Source organism: Sphaeramia orbicularis, chromosome 13 (assembly GCF_902148855.1).
Source record: "Sphaeramia orbicularis chromosome 13, fSphaOr1.1, whole genome shotgun sequence".
Classification (NCBI taxonomy): domain Eukaryota; kingdom Metazoa; phylum Chordata; class Actinopteri; order Kurtiformes; family Apogonidae; genus Sphaeramia; species Sphaeramia orbicularis.
This window is the reverse complement of record NC_043969.1, coordinates 6829739-6850150: the sequence shown is the minus strand read 5'-3', so window position 1 is coordinate 6850150 and position 20412 is coordinate 6829739. Positions and strand designations below refer to the sequence as shown.

Here is a 20412-nt window from a genome sequence, read left to right as displayed (position 1 = left end):
CTTGTGGTGATGCGTCAATCCAGACACCAGAGCCCTGTATCACAAAGCAGACTTAGAGTTAGGCAACTTCTAGTTCAGTTCAGAGTTTCTGGTATCACCAAGGCAGTTGACTTCATATTGGGGATGAGTCTCCATGGTAACCCAACCTGTAAACCTGACCTGCTCTGGAGCCAGTTAGGATAGAATAAGGACAGTGAGAGTGTCTGCGAGGAAGGAAAGTTGAAACCCTTTGTCTTAACTCTGTGACTTAGACTAATATACAATCTGAAAACCTGAAAGTGAAGAACAAGAGCATTTCTTAATAATATAATTGGTAGTGTGTCTGTGCCACATGCTAAATCTGACATTTCGTTCTCTACTTACTCTCTGTAAAAACAAAACATTAAGATAAAATTGTCTTCCTCGCCACTAGGACACATGAGTTTAGCCAAATAGACACTGTCAGATGTACTCATGCCTTAAAGATGTGACACTGATCAGAATATTAACTTGCACATTGCATTCACCATCCTTTCAGACTTTGGCTGCAGTAGCTGTTTTACTTTAAGTCAGTTTCATATGTTAAATTCCTCGTGTTTGTTTGATATCATAGTTTGATCTTCTTCCAAAAAATATGTAGCTGATCTTGACCTGTGATTTGTCCATGCTTGTGGTTGGTCAAGAATGCTGCTTTTTTTTTTTCCTTTTTGTGAACTCACTCTTAACCGGAGGTACATCCCCTGATACCACTGATCCAAATAGCTGGACATGGAATGTGTGACAGTGACTCTGATTCACAGGTCAATGTACAAACTACAGTTTTTATCACAATAAAATACTGGCATTGGCAAACCTCCAATATCAAGGGAACGATGACAGGAGCAACACAGCACAAAATTCTATTATACGCAGATGACATCCTCCTGACATTGACAGACCCATCAAACTCAATACCTGTGCTAATCAACTGTGTAAAAAAGTTTGGTCAAATTTCAATTTACAGTATTTGTAATCTTTGGGATAAGGGGAAATTTAAGACATTTGAGTCCTTACCGGCTAAATATAAACTACAAACAAAAGAATTTTATAAATACCTTCAGGTCAGACACTATGTACAAACCAAAATGGATACTCTTAATCTCCCAGATGACTTCAACTTATTAGAAAAGACCCTTTTAGATAGTCCTAAACAATATCACGTTGTCTCAAAATTTTATTCAAAGCTGCAGCATTTGAATACTGATAAGCTATCATTCCTACAGAAATCATGGGAAAGTCAGCTGAAAACAACAATAGATACTGAAGTATGGGAGGAAATCTTACTTTTACCTTTGAAAATATTCATATGTAACAGATTCCGAGAAATGCAATATAGTATCTTACAAAATGTATATATATATCTCCATATATGTGCAGTAAATATACAGCAGGGGCCTCTCCAAACTGCTCAAAATGTAAGACTGTTATAGGGACAAGACTTCACTGCCTCTGGGAATGCAAAAAGATTCAACAGTTTTGGCAAACCATATGTGTTGAGGTTAATGTGGTTATTAAGCACCAATTACAGCCTAATCCATTATTGTGTCTATTGAAGAGTATCCCTGAATCATTGAGATAACACAAGGATACTGTTAATGTTTTGTTCATGCTCAGCCGAAAGGCTGTTATGACCAAATGGGTAGGAGAGGAACCTCGTTCAATGCATCTTTGACATCAGACTGTGTTTCTATGGAAAGACTAACATTTTGTATTGACAATCGGAGAGACGTCTTTGCAGCGGAGTTTGGCGGGGTGTTGGAGTATCTGGGAGCTCGGACTGCAACTACCACAGACAGACTTAGGGCCGGATCTACTAAAGGTTTGCGTGTATTAAAACGTGTGCAAACTCATTGCAGACGCAAAAAAAATGTACAAACTGATTTACTAACAGTGCGCACTAAGGGTTGTGTCTTTCAAAGGTGCAAAATAGTGCGTCTGCATCCAGTTAGTACGTTTGCCACAATGAATATACAATATGGGGCATTTACACGCAGTTGTGCGTATGCTGGGAGGAGAAAATGTAAATATATTAATTTAGCACACGCAAAGTGATTTATCAAACCCCAAAGCAATTTTGCTCATAGAAACTGTGTTCATATTTATGTCTCATGTCTCGAAAGGAGGTGCAATTGTGCATGCGTAATTGTGCATGCATAGCTGCGGTTAGGAGACATCGAAATGATGAAACGAGATGCAGAAAATGCATTTTTTAACCTTTGTGTGAACATTTTTGGAATGACAGTCATTCAATCCAACCCCCCCACATACACACACACACACACACACACACACACACACACCTTTAAAATAAAAAATGTATGAATGAATGAATGAGTCATGCAATACCTTCTATGACAAAACTCCTCCAACGTCACATTTCCGTGCATCTGGAACATTCAGCGCACTGTTCCCATTAGTGCTGGTGTATCCCAGAGCAGTTTTACAGCGTATTGTCTCCAGTAGCGCACGTAAAACCTTCATTTAAATAGAGCGGTCTCCAAGACTTTGCACCTGTTGTAATTTGCGCAAGTGTAGCAGGTGCAAATTTGCGCTGTCCCTTTAAAGGAACGGGAGCTCTTGTGAACGAGGAAGTGAGGTGTGCACGGGCAGAGAGAGAGACGTGATGGAGCGCCGTGAACAGAGTGATAGCTAGGCGAATGCTGCACTGTGCTGAAGTCCGGAGAAAAAGTAAGGTTTAATGAACCGTCTTAGTGGATACCTAAGCTAGACGTCAGTGAAACAGTGACGTTTAAACCCCGTTTTCTTTGGTAGTTCGGACACTGAAGTGAATTGAGGCTAAGCTACCTGCTGCAACGGCCACGTGGAGTTACAATGGCGGCGCGCTAATGGACTACAATGATGAGGACATCTGGAAGAGTGTTAAGAAGTGCGTCTAGTGCACGTGTTTGTCACGTAGATTGTTTGAAATAGTATAAAATTTTTACTCCGGCATGATTCCATTTAGTCAAGTGTGTAATCACTCCATGGAGCGCTGATAGTGGAATACCGTCTTCCCCTTGGACTGCTCCAAGTGGCGTTGTTATTCCGAGTTCCCGTTTTCCCTCCAACCAGTAGAGGAGCTGGCATCTGTTCTGTGAGTACGGGGTTTAGTCTTTGATGTGGATTACCCTGCCATCCACCCAACACTCTGGGCGTGACTTCGGCAGTTTGTGGGTAACATCAACACGCACACATACACCACCATTCACACTGACTGATCCATGTGTATTAGTGCGGTCCGAACTGAACTGAACTGAAGCCGCACTAAAATACACAATTACACACACACCTTTTTAAGCTCAGAGAGATGCTGGACTGCCACCTAGCGCATACACTCACATGTTCACACACGCAGCACTTGACTGAACTGAAGCTGCTTCCATTCGCACACTTACATACATTTGTGCTTGGAGAGAGAACCAGAACTGCTTTCATGTGCATTCTCCATTCACACACATACATATTGGACAACCAACCCACTCTGTCATTGTGTTAAATGCTCATCAGAATGTTATTTTTTCCTGTTTGAAAGACTTTGAGTGGATTATGTTTTACCTTTGTTGTTATATGTTTGGTGACATAAGTGAAAGTGATTGGAGGTGAATGTTATTTGTCTTAAAGAGATGAGAGCTCACGCGGTGAAATTTATCTTGAAAAGTGATTCCAGGGTTGTTCTAAGTCAGGGGTCGGCAACCCGCAGTTCCGGAGCCGCATGCGGTTCTTTCATCCTTTTGTTGCGGCTCTGCATGGCTTGGGAAAATAAATCATAAGTGTCCGATTTAAGTGTATGTTATTTGTCTCAAAAACGTGTATCATGTCTTCTTATTAAGTCAAAATTTTTAACTTCTTTCTTCAGACCTTGTGCAATTTCAGTGAACAGCATTCGCCTTCTTCAGAGACGTTTGACAGCACTTGACATGTCAGCCGGCAGCCGGCATGCGCGGAATGCTCTGCGACACCAAAACTGCACAATATCTGAACAAAGTATTTTATTTGTGTTTGTTCGTTTGTTTAATTGTAGTTGTAAATTGTAAGATTATTGTGATCTCGAAATATTAAAATAAAATAATATATACATATATATATATATATATATATATATATATATAGTATTATTTTTCGTCGCTCAAAATATGCGTCACACTCTCCGACAGCCCGCCAAAACGCCGTACATTTATCGAGACTTTCAAGCCCAGGTAGGCCAAGTATGGAGAAATCTAAGAAATGAAAAATATCTGAAGAAAATAGAACATTTAATGATGCCAGGTGCCATGGCACGACCAAGGTGCCGCAGCACCTCGGGGCCAACGCTAGGTGCCGTGGCACTGCAGTACTACGGCTCAGTGCCAGGTGCCGTGGCACCGCAGTGCCACTGCTCGGTGTCAGGTGCCATGGCACCGCGGTGCCACAACTGGGTGCCACCGGTGCCACGGCACCACCAGCACCTCAAGCCGAGACACCAACGCGGTGCCACGGTACCTGGCACCGAGCCATGGTATGGTGGTGCAACGGCACCTAGCGTTGGTCCCGTTGGCGCCGCAGCAGGCACCACCGAGGTGCGCCGCGGCAGGCACCACCGAGGTGCGCTGCAGCAGGCACCATCGAGGTGTGCCGCGGCACCAAGCCGTGGTACCGGTGAAATCGTTGTATAAGCCGCGTCAGAGTATAAGCCACAGTGTTTAAAGTGTGGGAAAAAAGTAGCGGTTTATAGTCCGGAATTTACGGTATATATAGGCTAACATCTTCATTTCAGATATCAAAAAGTGTTTGCGGCTCCCAGTGTTGTCTTTTCCGTGGAAACCGGGTCGAAATGGCTCTTTGAGTGTTAAAGGTTGCCGACCCCTGTTCTAAGTGAATGTAGGGTTGTGTATTTAAACTCTTTGGCTATTTGTGGAAGAGAATATAGTTTTTTTTGTGAATTGTTATTATTATTTTTCTTAAAAAACTGCTTAGTCTTGTTATTATGGGTTAAAACCCTGCTATTATTTTCATTATTATTGTGGTAATAAATGTTACCATTTCTTGTTTATAATATTCTGTCTAACTGCGGGTAGGGGCGCCTTGCCTGTTCAGTTAGATTTGGGAAATAGGGGTGGTGTCAGAATAGTTCAGCAGCCAGCTCTCATACACCATACACCCTTCAGGCTGCCACCGGATGCTAGATATATCCTGAAGCCCTCTTCTCCTCATCTAATCTAAGCTGTGCTAAGGCTAGGCTGCTGGACAGGATACAACCTGCTCATACTCTTGAGCACTGAGGCTTTAGGTATTGGGTAAGGGGGACCCAGATCCCACCTCGCTCAGTCCTCCCCAGATAGAAGTAATTAATAACCCCTACAAGGTGGCGGTAAAATCCTGACCACTACACAAGCAATCTTAGTAAATCACCGGCAAACCGTGGTTACACCCCACATGCAAAATTCTACATTGCGCAAGCAAATTAGTACATGCAAATTGGGATCTTTGTAGATCCAGCCCTTAGTGAGGACTTTTGAGATCATTGCTGTAGACATATATTTTGGATTTGCTGTGTGTATCGTGCAACCTGTGTGTGCTGTGCTGGACTGTATAACTTTGAAAATGTTCCATAAAAAGAATGTTAAAAAAAATACTGGCACTGTATGCTTTTTAAAAAAATAACAATTCAGTAACTTAACATATATGTATTTATTTGTAACATGTAATTTTACATTGTTAGAAAGCATCATTTAATGTCATGACTGGTAATGTTTAACACTTGTCTTAATTAAACACTGTTACCAGATCAGCACTTACGAGTCTGAATCTGTACTTGTATTGGGACTGAATCATATCAGTGCATCCTTAGTTTGATAGCTAAACATATAAACTGACAAACAGGTAAAAGTCTTGTGTCTGTTAAGCTGGCTTCTGTTGGGCTGGACTGGAGCTTATCCTCTTAATGCTTAGCCATAACCTCCTAAAACCCAGCTATGGGCTTTCTGTCCACATTTGTGGACAAGAGTTTCACAACTGTATACAAAAAAAAAAAAAAAAAGAAAAGAAAACTGTCCACCACAAAGGACATTCCATAAAAATTTTAACAACTGCATCTGAAAAAACTGTTGCATCATGATGTTTCCAACATAGGCACTTATTTAATAAAAAACAAAAAAAGCTTGTACTTTGCTGACATTTCCTGGGTTTTAGGAGGTTAAGGCGGAAATGTACATTCATTAGATGCATAAAATTGTTTATTTCCTGACAATCATGCTGTAACTGGACTAATTTGCTATGCATAAATTGAGGGTACTAAATTAAGGACAAAGCAAGGATTGAACTGAACCATGATTCAGTTCAACTATCACTAGCAGTTAGACAAGACAACTGATGTCAATAAACAGAAGCAGGAAAACAAACAGAAGAAGCAAGTAATCAAAAAAATGGGTGAATTAAATCATGTCAGCTTCAACTTTTCCAAAATCAAATCATTATTCAAGTACAGGGAAATACAGGTAGGTACGCCATGTATTAGGGATGCACCGATACCGATACGAGTATCGGCATCAGCTCCGATACTCAGTGTGTGTACTCGTACTCATACTCATAAAAGATATCCGATACAAATACACCAATACCACTTACGGCCGTTTGACATTCACAGTTCAGAGCAGCAGGTACGCGGCAGTGGAATAATGTGTGGGGAGTGTGAAGAGTGTGGAGATTTTTCAAAATAAATGACAGTGATAAAAGTAATGCTGACTGCAAGTAACGTTAAAGACACAGACAGATACGGACGTAGCGTTCTGTCCGTCCTCTGCATACATTCCATCCGTTTTCCAGGTGCTGGCGGATGCATATCCAGAATGAGAATACCAGCCGGAGTACGGAGCGGTGCGGACCCCCGCCAGCAGAAGTGAAAACGAAACTTATCACTCATTTATCTTTTCTCTACCTGCTGAAGCTAAGCTGTTAAACCTTACTAGCGAAAACGCTGCAATATTAGTATCACATTAGTGTTACCTCTGTTGTCTCCATGTTTGTTATTACTGACTCCTCTTCTTATTATTATTGAACTTTCCTCTTCTTTGTGGTATTTGTCCAGTATGGTTAATTCAGAGCGGCGCCCCCTGGTGGATTAATTGAGAAACACTCATTCCAACACATTTAATGTCAGTAGCAGCACTTTGTTCCAGTCAGACTAATGACAATGACAATAAAGCACATTTACAAAAGGAACTAAGAACTGGAATGGGATTATTAAGTACTCGTATCGGTACTCGGTATCGGCAAGTACCCAAATGTAAGTACTCGTACTTGTACTCGGTCTGGAAAAAAGTGGTATCAGTGCATCCCTATGATGTATAATCAAGTAGTCTACGTGCAAAACTGCTGAATACAAATAAAACTAATCTGATCAAATATGTACAATTGAATACATATATTATCCCTTCTGGAAGAGTTCAAATCATAGAGGGTATTTTAAAGAAAACAATTCTGTTTTAGCCATACAATGAATGAATAACTAAAAAAGAATATGTTTCTTATTGTGGCAGCATTTCATTTTCATGTCTAACTCCACAATATTATCAACAAACCACAAATAACAAGCCAAATTGTCCTCTGTGTTCCTTACTGTTACCAGGGAAGCAAATATATTAGTTCACCTGAAAGTGAAAATAAGTCTTTTAATACAGTAAACCTTAATATTTGTGAATTTATAAACTCAAAGTCTTTGCATAATAAACCTAAATTCCTATTTTTGAACCAGCATTGTAGACATTACTGTTTCATACTGAAACAGAGGCTATATTTAAGGCATGATGGACATTTCCTTTCATATAAAACACTGAAACAGCACATTTTCCCTTCCATTTGCTCACTCATTGCTATTTCTTGTTATTTCCCACTATCCCTTTGCTACATGCTGTATATTATGCTGTGCCAAAAAATATGCATTTTCAAATTTGCATGTTTTGGCATCACCCCATGCATGGGATACAGGCACAACTGGTGAGCCACCTGTAAAAACTACATCAGTCTTCTCCTAAAGTGCTACTATTTACACTGCATCATCCTAATAAAAAATGTATGTGAATAAGAAATTTAAAAAACATAAATTATCAGTTTCATAGACCTATGTGTTTTTTGGCATAAATTACTGTATGAACATTTTGCATTAGGCTAATAAGTGAGGGAAGTATAAGTGGATGATTCAACATGCCTGACAGGATGAACAAAGCAGAGTGAGGAAAATAACACCTCTCTGCCTCCTTCTGTACTTCCTCTCTCTGGTTGTTTTTCTCTCCTCACATTAGAGACCCTCTGGTCTTTCTTTCACTCTTACTCAGCTCTTCTCCTTCACCTGTAATGAACTGTAAATGAAACCTTTTGTATCGATTTCCACTGCAGCCTCGGCATGTGTATAACAGTCACCCCATGCCACAAGAACATGTAGCAGAGGTCATTACTACGAATCAATGTGTATTAAGAAGAAACCCAGCAATTTTAAATAGTAGTAATATACCCTATGAAAACACCAACAAAATCCTAAAACAGTGCTCTCTATGTTTCCAATAATGATTAAGAACACCACTGAGAGCTTGCATGGCTTTCCCTTACAAAAAAGCTAAAAAAAAAACAATCGCTCCAAACAGTAGCCCAATGACTGTGATTTATAAAGGGGAAATGAGATCCTGCAGCCTTCTCTCATGCCTGCAGATATGATACAAAGTGACAGTCATTTATAAAACTTTTGAGCAGGTTTGCTGAAACAAATGGTCCCTTCTCTTTCATGAAAAAGAAATACATATGTTTTCCACTGCAACTATGAGTGTCAGTGATGTGGTTTTAAGCATTTCTGGATAACAGTGGAGCTCAACAACATAAACGAATGAGTTAAATCAGGTCACAGATACATAAACATTATCACAGTTTATTCACTGCTGATGTTAATCTTTCAGAACAGTGATAAAAGTATAGAAACTGACAAAATGATCCACCTAATAAGCTGGATTTTTTGTGTAGGGTTGAGTGATATTGTGGAAAAAAAAATTCCTCATACATTTTATTGGCTAAAGCGGAGTAATCACGCTGTAATTTTCTGCCAACAGAGTCTATATAGGTGTGTGTGTGTGTAGGCATGCATGTGGGTGGGTGGGTGTATGGGCATGGGTGGAGGTGCATGTGGGTGTGTGTGAATGGGCGAACATGTGGTGTGGGTGGTGTGTCTGTCTGGGTGTCAGTGGGTGTGTGTGCATATGCTTGTGTGGGTGTGTGAGGGACTGTAGGGGGTGTGGAGCTTGGGGGTTGGGGTTGGTGGGACAGGGGGCAGGCCTCCGGGCCCCCAGGCTCTTGGCTGTGGCATTGGGGTGCGCACTGGCCCATGGCGGGTGGCTGTGCGGGCTGGCCTGGCCTTCTGGCATGCTGGGTGGGACCTCTGCCCGGGGGGATGGGTGGCTCCTGGGCTCGTAGGGCTTGGGGACTGGCGCCTTGCTTGCCCCTGGGTGGCCAGCCCCCAGCGGGGGTTTGGCGGCTGGCGTCCCTGGCCCCCTGGGACCTGTGCTCGGCTGCTGTTGGGCCTCCGGCTGGGGCCTCCCTTGACCATCTTCGGGGCGGGCGCACTGTTGCCTCTCAGGAGGTGGGCTAGATCCCCCCTCTCTGTGATGTCTGCTGGTTGGTCGGGCCTTGGGGCCCTCGTTGTTGGTCCCTGGTCCTCGGAGAGGGTGCGGTTGCGGTTGCGGTTGCATGTCTGTGTTCATCACTGAGTGCACCTCAGTTTCTTTGCCTTGTTCTCTTTGCTTTACTCTGATGCAGTCACTCTGTCCCAGGAGATTAATGTGAACAACTGATGTTGTGTGGATTTGTTGCTGGTATTATTTGGGCAGACATTGTTTATGATATTCTGTTCATGTTTTCTTTTCTTACATTCATCATTTAATAGGTCTTATGTATTTTATTTTATTGTAATTTTGTTTGTTTGTTTGGGTTTGTTTTCTTTCTCTCTTGCCCAGTTTACTCAGTTTTGGTTGTAGTTATCATTATCATTATAATTACCACCATGGTTGTATTGTTGGTATTGTTGATATTTTCTTGTTAGGGTCTTCGCCACCTTCCCCCCCCCCCATGTCAGGTCTGGCATCGAAACGTGGTTCAACAAAACTCATAATAAAGACATTAGAATATCAAGGGGAGCTTCATATACTTTATATATATATACAGGGTGGGGAAGCAAAATTTACAATGAACATTTAGTTGTTTTTTCTCAGCAGGCACTACGTCAATTGTTTTGAAACCAAACATATATTGGTGTCATAATCATACCTAACACTATTATCCATACCTTTTCAGAAACTTTTGCCCATATGAGTAATTAGGAAAGCAAATGTCAAAGAGTGTGTGTTTTCCTGAATGCACTCGTCACACCAAAGGAGATTTCAAAAATAGTTGGAGTGTCCATAAAGACTGTTTATAATGTAAAGAAGAGGAATGACTATGAGCAAAACTATTACGAGAAAGTCTGGAAGATACTATCAAAGAAGAATGGGAGAAGTTGTCACCCGAATATTTGAGGAACACTTGCAAGTTTAAGGAAGCGTGTGAAGGCAGTTATTGAGAAAGAAGGAGGACACAGAATAAAAACATTTTCTATTATGTAAATTTTCTTGTGGCAAATAAATTCTCATGACTTTCAATAAACTAATTGGTCATACACTGTCTTTCAATCCCTGACTCAAAATATTGTAAATTTTGCTTCCCCACCCTGTATGTGTATATATATATATATATATATATATATATATATATATATATATATATATATATATATATATATATATATATATATATATACACACACATATATATACGCATACACACACACATATAAATATACAATATATTATTATATATTATATATATAATAGTATATATAAAAGTATATATACTTTTATATATACTATTATATATATATATTCCCTTGGCAAAGCAAATTTATTCAGCAAAAAAAGGCAGCCAGACTACCATTCTGTTGTTATGATGCTGGACAAGACAAGTTAAAAAAAAAAAAAAAAAAGAACAAGAAAAGCACTCTGAGAGCACAGACCTCTGCCAAGACAGATCTGCCCCCCTGACCCCCCCGGTATCACCACCAAAATTTAATCATTTCTTCCTTGTGCCCGTATCAACATTTCCTGAAAATTTCATGAAAATCCATCCATAACTTTTTGAGTTATCTTGCTAACAAACAAACAAACAAACACGCACGCACACATGTACACAAAGCAAAGTGATCACAATACCTCCTGGCGGAGGTAATTATTCTAAGGGACTTCTCCATAGGTCTTGGAAGTATTTGAGGAACCCCCCCCCCATTTTCAGGCAGGGGTAACTACAGACTATTTTAGTTCTTAGAACACTGTTTTCATGACCTTCTAAAGCTCCTGTTTCATAGTTAGTACTTTCACACCACAAGGGGACCTAAAGGTTATATAGTGCAGGCTGATTATGGAATCAGAAACCGTCATGTGTCGACAGCATTTATTAAACAACACAACAATGATGTAACCAACAGCCTTAAAAGGTGAACTAGTGCTAAAATGGAGTAAAACACTGGACATCCAGGCTTCATGGAGCTTATTTAATAATTGACAATACACAAAGAGATTTAGACATTATGTCATGTCAAGACTAAATATTAAATATTAAAATCTTCCTTTCCTTTTGACATACTAAGTTCAGGCATTACCCACACACAAAGTCACTCAGAAAAGATGAACAATATTACAAATAACAAATAACATATATTATATATAATAATAACAATAATAATAATAATAATAATAATAATAATAATAATAATAATAATAATATTACAAATAAAAATAACATCCACCAAAATGGACTGGATCAAAATAAAAGTTAGTGAAAGTTCATACTGGATGTTGGATTTGACAACAGACTAGCAGATGTTGTTGATACAGACATACATGCAGTGGCACCTGAGCTGAAGTCTATCAGGGAAGACTTTACATTAAGTTATGGCTTCTTGGATACTTTGTCACATATAAAGAAAACACTTGAGGCATTTCTCAACTAGGGATGCAACGGTACTCAGGGCAATCAGTTTTTCGGTTTTACAACTGATTTTGCGTTGGCGCTTTATGTATTGCTTTACAGGCCACTGAGTGTGTGCGGCTGTTCAGGCAGGCGAAAGCCCACCCCTGCAAGTTAATGTCCAGTCACTGTTGTGCCTCCACAAACCAAGGATGTACTGGTTGGTAACTCATGTAGACTTGGCTGGCAAATATCCTGATATGCATTTCTCGCTACTCTCGAAAGGCAAAGGCGGCTTCTTTGACAACTTTCCTCAGAAATGTTTTATTGAGTAGATGACTGTCACAAGATGATGTGATACACTGTTGGAACACACGCGAGATGCAAAATAGCGAGAAAATACATCTTTATTATCATAATATGGGATTCAACGAAATTTGTTTATCCAGTTATGAAGAAAATACAAAATGTATAAAAATATAAATGACATGTAAATAGTAATGCAAGCGTATAGAAATCAAATTGAGTGACATATTGTGGTGGATTACAGAAATATGTTAGGGACCTGATGGCAGAAACAGCAGAGCCAGGGAGGAAACTTCACAAGTACACAACCATTCCAGTAACAGACTATGAAGCGTTGCATGAAAACTAAAAGTAACACTATTCACCGAAGTCAAGGTTTTACTGTTATGTTTTCTATGCTGCATTCATGTGTCTGTTTTATTTTATTGCTGTAAATGCTGAAGGTTGAACTCATTTGAACTACATTTACACTGTCTGGTAGTTTAATATAATAAATGACACTGCATATGTGTGAGACCCTGCTATGCCAAACACCAGTCACATTATATCACTTCATAAATCCTACAGTCAGTGATGTTATAAACAAAAAAAGGACCTTCCATGTGCATCTTCATTCCTATTTTTGAAATTGTAGGAGTTGCAACACTTCATTTCGTGCAGATATGAAACAATTTTTAATTACATTGATGAAGCCTGCATTTCCCACATCCTGTTTTCACAGGAAATTCATCAAATTAGAGAAGGAGGATAGATGCGTGTCATGAGGTCTGGGTGAGGTCAGGGGAAAAGTCTAATGGACACAGATCACTCTCTCATGGATTATGTAAAAGCGATTGGCCATTAAAGACCATGAAATGGGTCTGTATTGTTTTGAGCTTATAGGGTTCCTACAACTGAAAGGCAAGTCTTAAGACAATTTAATTTTTTAATGTCACATTTAAAACCAACCTTAAAATTACTAAAACTGAAGAAGAAAATGATATTGCCTAAGCTGATGGACAGTTCTACCAAAATGTTTACTTTAACAAGACATGACTTTTTTGGTCCAATGAGATGACCTACTTCAAACCAAGAAAAACTGTAACCCTAGCATGGAACCTATGGAAAACAAGTATAACAAAACATAGAAATCAAGAATCATCAGTAAAAATGTGCAATGCAGCCAAGAATTATTTTCCACATAATTACTGTACTGTGTGAGGTAACATCTTGGTTGAAAAGCTCATTTTACTTCCATGTGTGTCTGCTCTAAACATCTCCAATCCAAACAGAATATATGAATATATAATTTAAAAATATTTGTAAATTCATTCTTCATTTCTATGTTGGTGAACAACATCGGCCCTGATTAAGATGATACTCACCAATGACAGATGGTTACACGATGTTTTATATTCATGGTTCTTAAATTTGTGTGATTTAATTTGTTCTCATTCACAGATAACATGATGAGGGGCTGAAAAAACTACAAAAGTGGAATACCTTTTGGGATCAATCCAGAATCCTAATATAAAATCCTACTCCCATTTTAAGACTATTGTAACATCAATTTACAACATTTCAATACCACTTATTTTAAGAAATTTAATCCAGTGTCCTTTAAGGAACTGCATCTTAGGGAAATCTCTCATCAGACTGAGAAATGATTTATTATGAAATCAGTATATAGCAATTAGTGTGATCTGTTTGTGAGATGGAAATGACTTTGCATTACAAACATGGAGGAAGCCTTCTAATACAGAATACAACAACCAAATGCACTGGACTGCAATTACACATCAGGCCTAATTCCTATCTTCATCTCCATCACACGTCCTTTCTCCCTGCATTATTCATCCAGTATGGCTGCTGTCGCACTTTCCCTCTCTCCCTCAATGACACACTGAACTACGTGAATGAACAAACACAAGGTGGTATGGTTTCCTGAAGGACAAACACAAGCACGCAACTGCACAACCACTCAGAGCACTTCCGCAACCTAATAGTGTCCAACAAAAACATTCAGCAGATAACTGATGGCAGCGATGCATTCTATCATATTGGGTTGTGTGCATATACATGCATGCACGAGCGTTTTTACAATCAGTGGGCATATTTAAAGTATTATTTCGCTGTGTATATAGTTGTTCATGTGTGTCTTACCGTCTTGGGGCAGTGGACATATCGTGCTAGGCTGATAATCAGGTCATGAGTGATGGGGTCGACCAGGTTTCTGAAGCTGGCGTAGCGGTACAACACGTCATCCAGAGATGTTGACTCCATGCCCAAATCCTACACACAAAAAAAACAAAAACACACACACGCACGCACACGCACACACACACACACACACACATACACACACAAATTAGATATGATAATCAAAGTACAGTGTAGCACTTACACAAGCATTATTCATGTAGGTCAGGCAATGTAACCCATTTATATTGCATTGAACATACTTTATCCCTCCTTTCTTCATCCTTTATCTGTTAAAAAAAGGTGGCGACAGAAAAATTACAACTTCAGTGTTACTGGGCATATGTAAATGTAATGTAAACGTCCATAATAAAGACAACACAGCAGAAAATTAAATCATCACAGACCACAGTCCTTCATATCCTTAAATCATATCCACTTCACTGGCTGATTTCACTGTACAGTGAATATGCTCCAACAAACATGAACAATACATGCTATAAATGAACTTCTTATACTATAATCAAGCTGAATATGAACATGTATCAAGTGTGGAGGACACAGAAATGAGATGGAAATGTGCTTTCAGCTTTAGATCATCTTCTGAATCAGCAATGATGTCACATCCCTATCTACTCTGCTCTTTTTTCCTTCTCTCTCCCTTGACCACACCTCCTCATTCTCTCTTTCCCGCTCCCGCTCATCTGCCTAACCCTTTCCACCTGTGATCGCAGCCGCGGCTCATTAGGCGGGGGCGTATATATGCTCTCGCTCTGCTCTGGTCATTTGCCAGATTGTCTCACCTGGTGTGTACTCTCCAGCGTTATTCTCCGACTCTGTTTCTAGATCCTGACCCTGCCTGTTCTGACCCGTTCCGCCTGTTGCCTGTTGCTTGCCTGCCTGACCTCGCCTGCCTGTCCTCGTACCCCGGTAATGACCTGCCTTTGTTGTTTGAGGTGCTGAAATAAGTTGGTTGGGCGGCTGTCTTTGACAGATACCACCTTCAGGCAGAGTTTGCAGTGAGGAATGGTTTGGTCTTCATCTGAAACTTCGAAGCCATACCAATTCCACACAACTGACTTGCTCTTGCTATATTTAGCCACAAACTTCTCTCTCCTTAGTAAAAGTCATTTTTGTACTGGTATGTGGAGACCAAAGGCTGTGGAGACTGCTCTCACAGTTAGGAGGAGGAGCCTACTGTAGCCCAAAGGCACGAAGACATGAGAGATGAAATTTGATTTGACAATTACCCTTTTTTAAACATCGTCCTAATTAAATAATCCGATTGTAATTTAAGATCAATTAATCGTGCAGCCCAAATTCAAGCATATTAGTTATAATGAGGAGGTAATGTTCAATGAGTAAAACAGTGTCTCATTAAGGTTTGACTTGAAAAGGAGACAGGACAATGTTACAGAACAGATTATTATACAGATATATTTTCATATACTATATGTTAAGACCGCTCCAACAGACTGATCTGAGTTGTGTTAGTTCTACTATTTCACAAAGTAATATAGTGACAGATCACAGCTATATCCAGTACAACAGACAGAGTTACATCCTTACATTTCTATGAATGAACCATGTCAGCATAGGATGCAGTTTAGAGACAGTAAATGTAGGATCTGACTCATTATTTTCATACTCATCAGACTATTCAGTCTCATAAGGATGGGGGCCATTGTGATCCTGGATGAAAGCATTCATTAGGTTTTTCCCTCCATTTGTTACTCCTCTTTAAACAGTTCAGTAGATATGTTTCCATCCAGTTGGTTTTCATTGCATTTTTAATTGGTGAAGAGAAAACCAGGTTTTGGAAATGACAACAATTACAGCAAAAACTTAATACAGAAAAAACATAAAAGCCATGCTACATTTTGATGATGCTCAACCACAACAGTTAGGCTGATTTTCGACAATTTGGTAAAATCTGTAAAGATTTGTAAAGAAACTTTGTAAAGAAAGAAGAAAGACTTGTAAAGAAACCTCAGTAATGACTCAGTAACACACATACACACACACACACACACACACACACACACACACACACAACACACACAACACACACACTCATATACACAATTTCCTGTGTTTAAGTCAAAGCCAAAACTAAAGGCTGTTTTGTAAAACCCTACTGACCTTCCTTAACCATTAAATGAAAGCCTGTTGCATTGCCTCCTATTGACTGACTGACAGTCTGTTTGCTGTTCAGAGAAAATGGGAATTCGTCACGTCAAGCTCCATCAAAGCCAACTAAGCATAAACCCGTTGGCAGAGCTTCACGCACAAACAGTGGTCTTGTTGAAGCTTAAAAAGTCAGCATAAATGGCATCTCCACTTAAAAATAAACACACAGACAAGAGAGGGGATTAGAGCAGAGCAGGAAAAGGTATTTGGAGGAATGTAACAAAGCTCCTGTCACTGATTCTGATACTTAGCCAAAGCAGAGCTAGCTGCAGAACTGAGCAAACAAGGGCATTAATAATTTACATCATCCATCATACTACACTATAGGTATCCAGAAACATCTGCAAATAACATTTGAAACCCCAATATTTCTTACACACCTTCAGTATGCTGAGAAATGGGTTATATTTAGCATCTGTAGACAAAAATGTAAGCTAGACCTTGATGTGTGAGTGACGGAAAGGTCATAGGCTCTCCTGGTAGCATCATGTGCTCATTTTGTGGACGTTTCCTTTGTCCAGTCTCATGCAGTGTTAGAGAGGGAGAGGGAATTAATATGTGATAAGTAGAAGCTGGGGAACCTGAAAGTTGCATTCATTTTCTGATTGTAAGTGGTGTCTTCATAGTTGTACTACAAGAGAAGCTGGGTTCATGCAGTTATTTTCTAGCGTTAATTCTCTGGAGGGTCCAGGCTTTGGATTGTCTCAGGTGTTCATTTTTAACATTGATGGTATCGCCCCAGTAATGGCAATGTCAACTGGTTCAACACTTTGGTCAGAGTGAAAAATCTGGACAGCTATCAGACTGAACCAGAGTATGATTTATGAAACTGGAGATATTTCTAATCTTGTGCTATTTTCATATCAAAATTTGGATGTACATAATACTTTACTTTGTTACCAATAACTTAATGAAGTGCACATGTTATACAACTGTAATGAGATCCCATTAGCATATATTTTGTGATTAATTAGCAAATATCCAACCTGGTAGCAACCATGATAGAGAATGAGGTGGTCACTTGGACTCAGATTTCTATTTTCAGTCATTTAAGTATGAATAAACCCACAAATATTCTGTTTTAAATCTCTATTTAGTCTGCCTTCTACAGGTTGAACACCTGTTATTACAGCTGAATAAAATAAAAATTTTCTATTGGCTGATCTAAAGGCACCTGCTGTCATAACCAAATACACTGCTCCCTTTATAATTATTGTTATACTGTTGTTGATATGTAATGGAGTTGACCCTTATGCTGAACAAGCATATATTCACAAGTGGTTCAATGAACACAGCATATCCATTAAAGTGACAGCCAACCTGCAATTATTAATACATAACTTTACCCGTGGTCTGAGTTTAACTCCACCCATTACGTGTTTCTGACAATGGTTACACAGTCTGAAAGAGGCTGAGAGGGAGGTGTTCAATGTCTGAAAAGTGAGGATGTAGGAATAGTTCCGGTCCATCCTGAATCACAAGAATCCACCTCAGCTGTTTTGCCCACAATACTCAGTAGACCTACATTCTGTGATTTTCTCACATTAGTTGCTGACTGTACTTTATATTCTAATTGATAATGAAAAAATCTTTGAATCTTGAAGACACTTACGCAGAACCATATGAGGCTCTGAAAGGGTTAGTTTAAGTTTTTGTTTGTTTCACCACCTAATAAAGACTCCACTTCAAATCAATATTCATTTAAATGCACACTATTTAGTATTCAGTGTGTTGTGTTATTGTGGTGTTTTAATATGTTATTTCACATTCAGACCAACAGAGTAATGAACTGATCAAGGTAGTGGTTTCATGATGCTCAATCACTGCCTCTGTTGGAGTCCATTGTTTCAGAGTAGAGTGATATCACAGCTTCAGTTTGACACATTGGAGAATGAATGAGGTTTGTCAGAATCTGAATACAGGCTGAATATCTCTAATTAGCGGCAGTGTCACTGATTTTTTCTAAACAAATTACATAGCAACAAGACTAAAACAACGGGAAGTGGCATCATTTTTATGTGCATTAGCTATCACCAGCAATGATGTGTTTCATCACGAATCATGATATCTTATAAAACATGTTCTGATGTTTAGTGTCATTTTAATGAGGAAAGTTTTCCTGCTTCCACAATTCTACACTATGTTTCCAGTCCTAAATTCCCAGCACAATTTACTAGCTGTTGGAAACAACTGTATTTACACTGACAGGTACTGCTTCTGGTGAAAACCTGACAGACAATATCCACACCTGTAGATGTGTGTAGAGAAAACCTACAAAATAATGCACTTTTTCAATTCCATTTCCTATGTCTTGGGTTTCCTTACACATTAATGTAATTTAGATTTTCAGTCTGGGCTGTGTGAAGGTGCAAGTAGGATTATGCTTTAGACCATAACTGCTATGAAACAATCAGAAAATAACTTTCTTCTCAGTTTCAGACCTTTTTCTCATTATTGCTGCTCCCTCTCCTCATTCTCTCTCATCTAGCTTGACCATCTCTCTCGTTAATTCATTCATTCAGCCGAGTTTTAACAGCTTATAACAAAATACTGTATTTTAGACAATCTATGAGAAGTGAATCATAATCTTGGAAAAAAATAATCCTCACAAAAACCCTTCAACTACAGCTAATGACTTTAGGTGCACAGTTTCTCAGTTGTCGTGGTTTCCAGGATGAACTTTCAATGTATCAAACTTTATATTATCTTTCATTCATACATGTGATTTATTTCATGATCTGTATTCATCTGTCACAATCTAAAAAGGGTGGCTTTTGGGCTAATGGTACACTCACATTACGAATGTTTATACTTGGTCTGCTCTGGCACAAAACACTTTGTGCACATTATTTTGCTTTTCTGCATTATGCTGGTAAAGCCAGTAGAAACACTTCCTCAGACAGTGTGTGTATATGTGTGTGTGTGTGTGTGTGTGTGTGTGTGTGTGTGTGTGTGTGTGTGTGTGATGTATTTTCATTGCTGTTTGGGTTTATTTCTGCAGATAGTTCAAAGCTGGTTAAGTGGTAGCAGAGAGATCGTCTTCTGAAACCAGAGTGCCAGAGTGATGCTTGGTCTCCTACAGAAAAGGTATGACTCATCGAGGTTTCCATGCTGCCTATTGTTCAGCGTAGGAGGGGCTGTAAATAATGGCAGGAGCTTTGACTGAATGACACACATACTTTAATCAGCTGCTGCACATTCATCTGAGAGCAGCATTAACAGCAGATGAGAGAACTCTATGATTAATAAATCAGCAGGTGTTTGCTATGATATGTCCTGCACTCACTGGTGAATAAAAACACCGTTTTCTGTTGTGGTCATGCATTTTAGGTGCATAATGTCTAAAATCCTTCATGCTGCAAATGTAACAGACCTGTATTATTCTAACAGCGTGTGAGTGTATTGGCTCTACTTTACCCTTTTGCAAAGTGGTTGTTTGTTGTTTAGAGAACAACAGATTGTGAATAAATTTTACTGACAGTTTTTTCCATTAGTATATTAGCAAGCAACTAAAAATAAGGTCAAATATTAGAAGCGTTGAATGCTCTCAGAGTCACTGATGTCTGGGTATTGCCAAAGAGAAATCTATACCATATTAGGATTGAATCAGGCAGCAAGTAGTGAGTTTTAATGAAAGCATCAAAATAAGGGGTATGTTGATATGATATGGGGGTAGTAGTGATTATAACATAACATCCTCACACCTAC

General features: G+C 39.3%; 1 protein-coding gene across 2 annotated transcripts in view; it reads right to left on the bottom strand.

The window, feature by feature from the left end:
* The window catches only part of lrrc75a (leucine rich repeat containing 75A), a 136941-nt gene that overhangs the window by 80608 nt on the left and 35921 nt on the right, over positions 1-20412 (bottom strand). For both annotated transcript variants that reach the window (XM_030152524.1, XM_030152525.1), the window contains one exon: positions 14479-14607. In XM_030152524.1, the coding sequence (XP_030008384.1) occupies positions 14479-14607 (129 nt within the window). The remainder of the gene's footprint in view (positions 1-14478; positions 14608-20412) is intronic.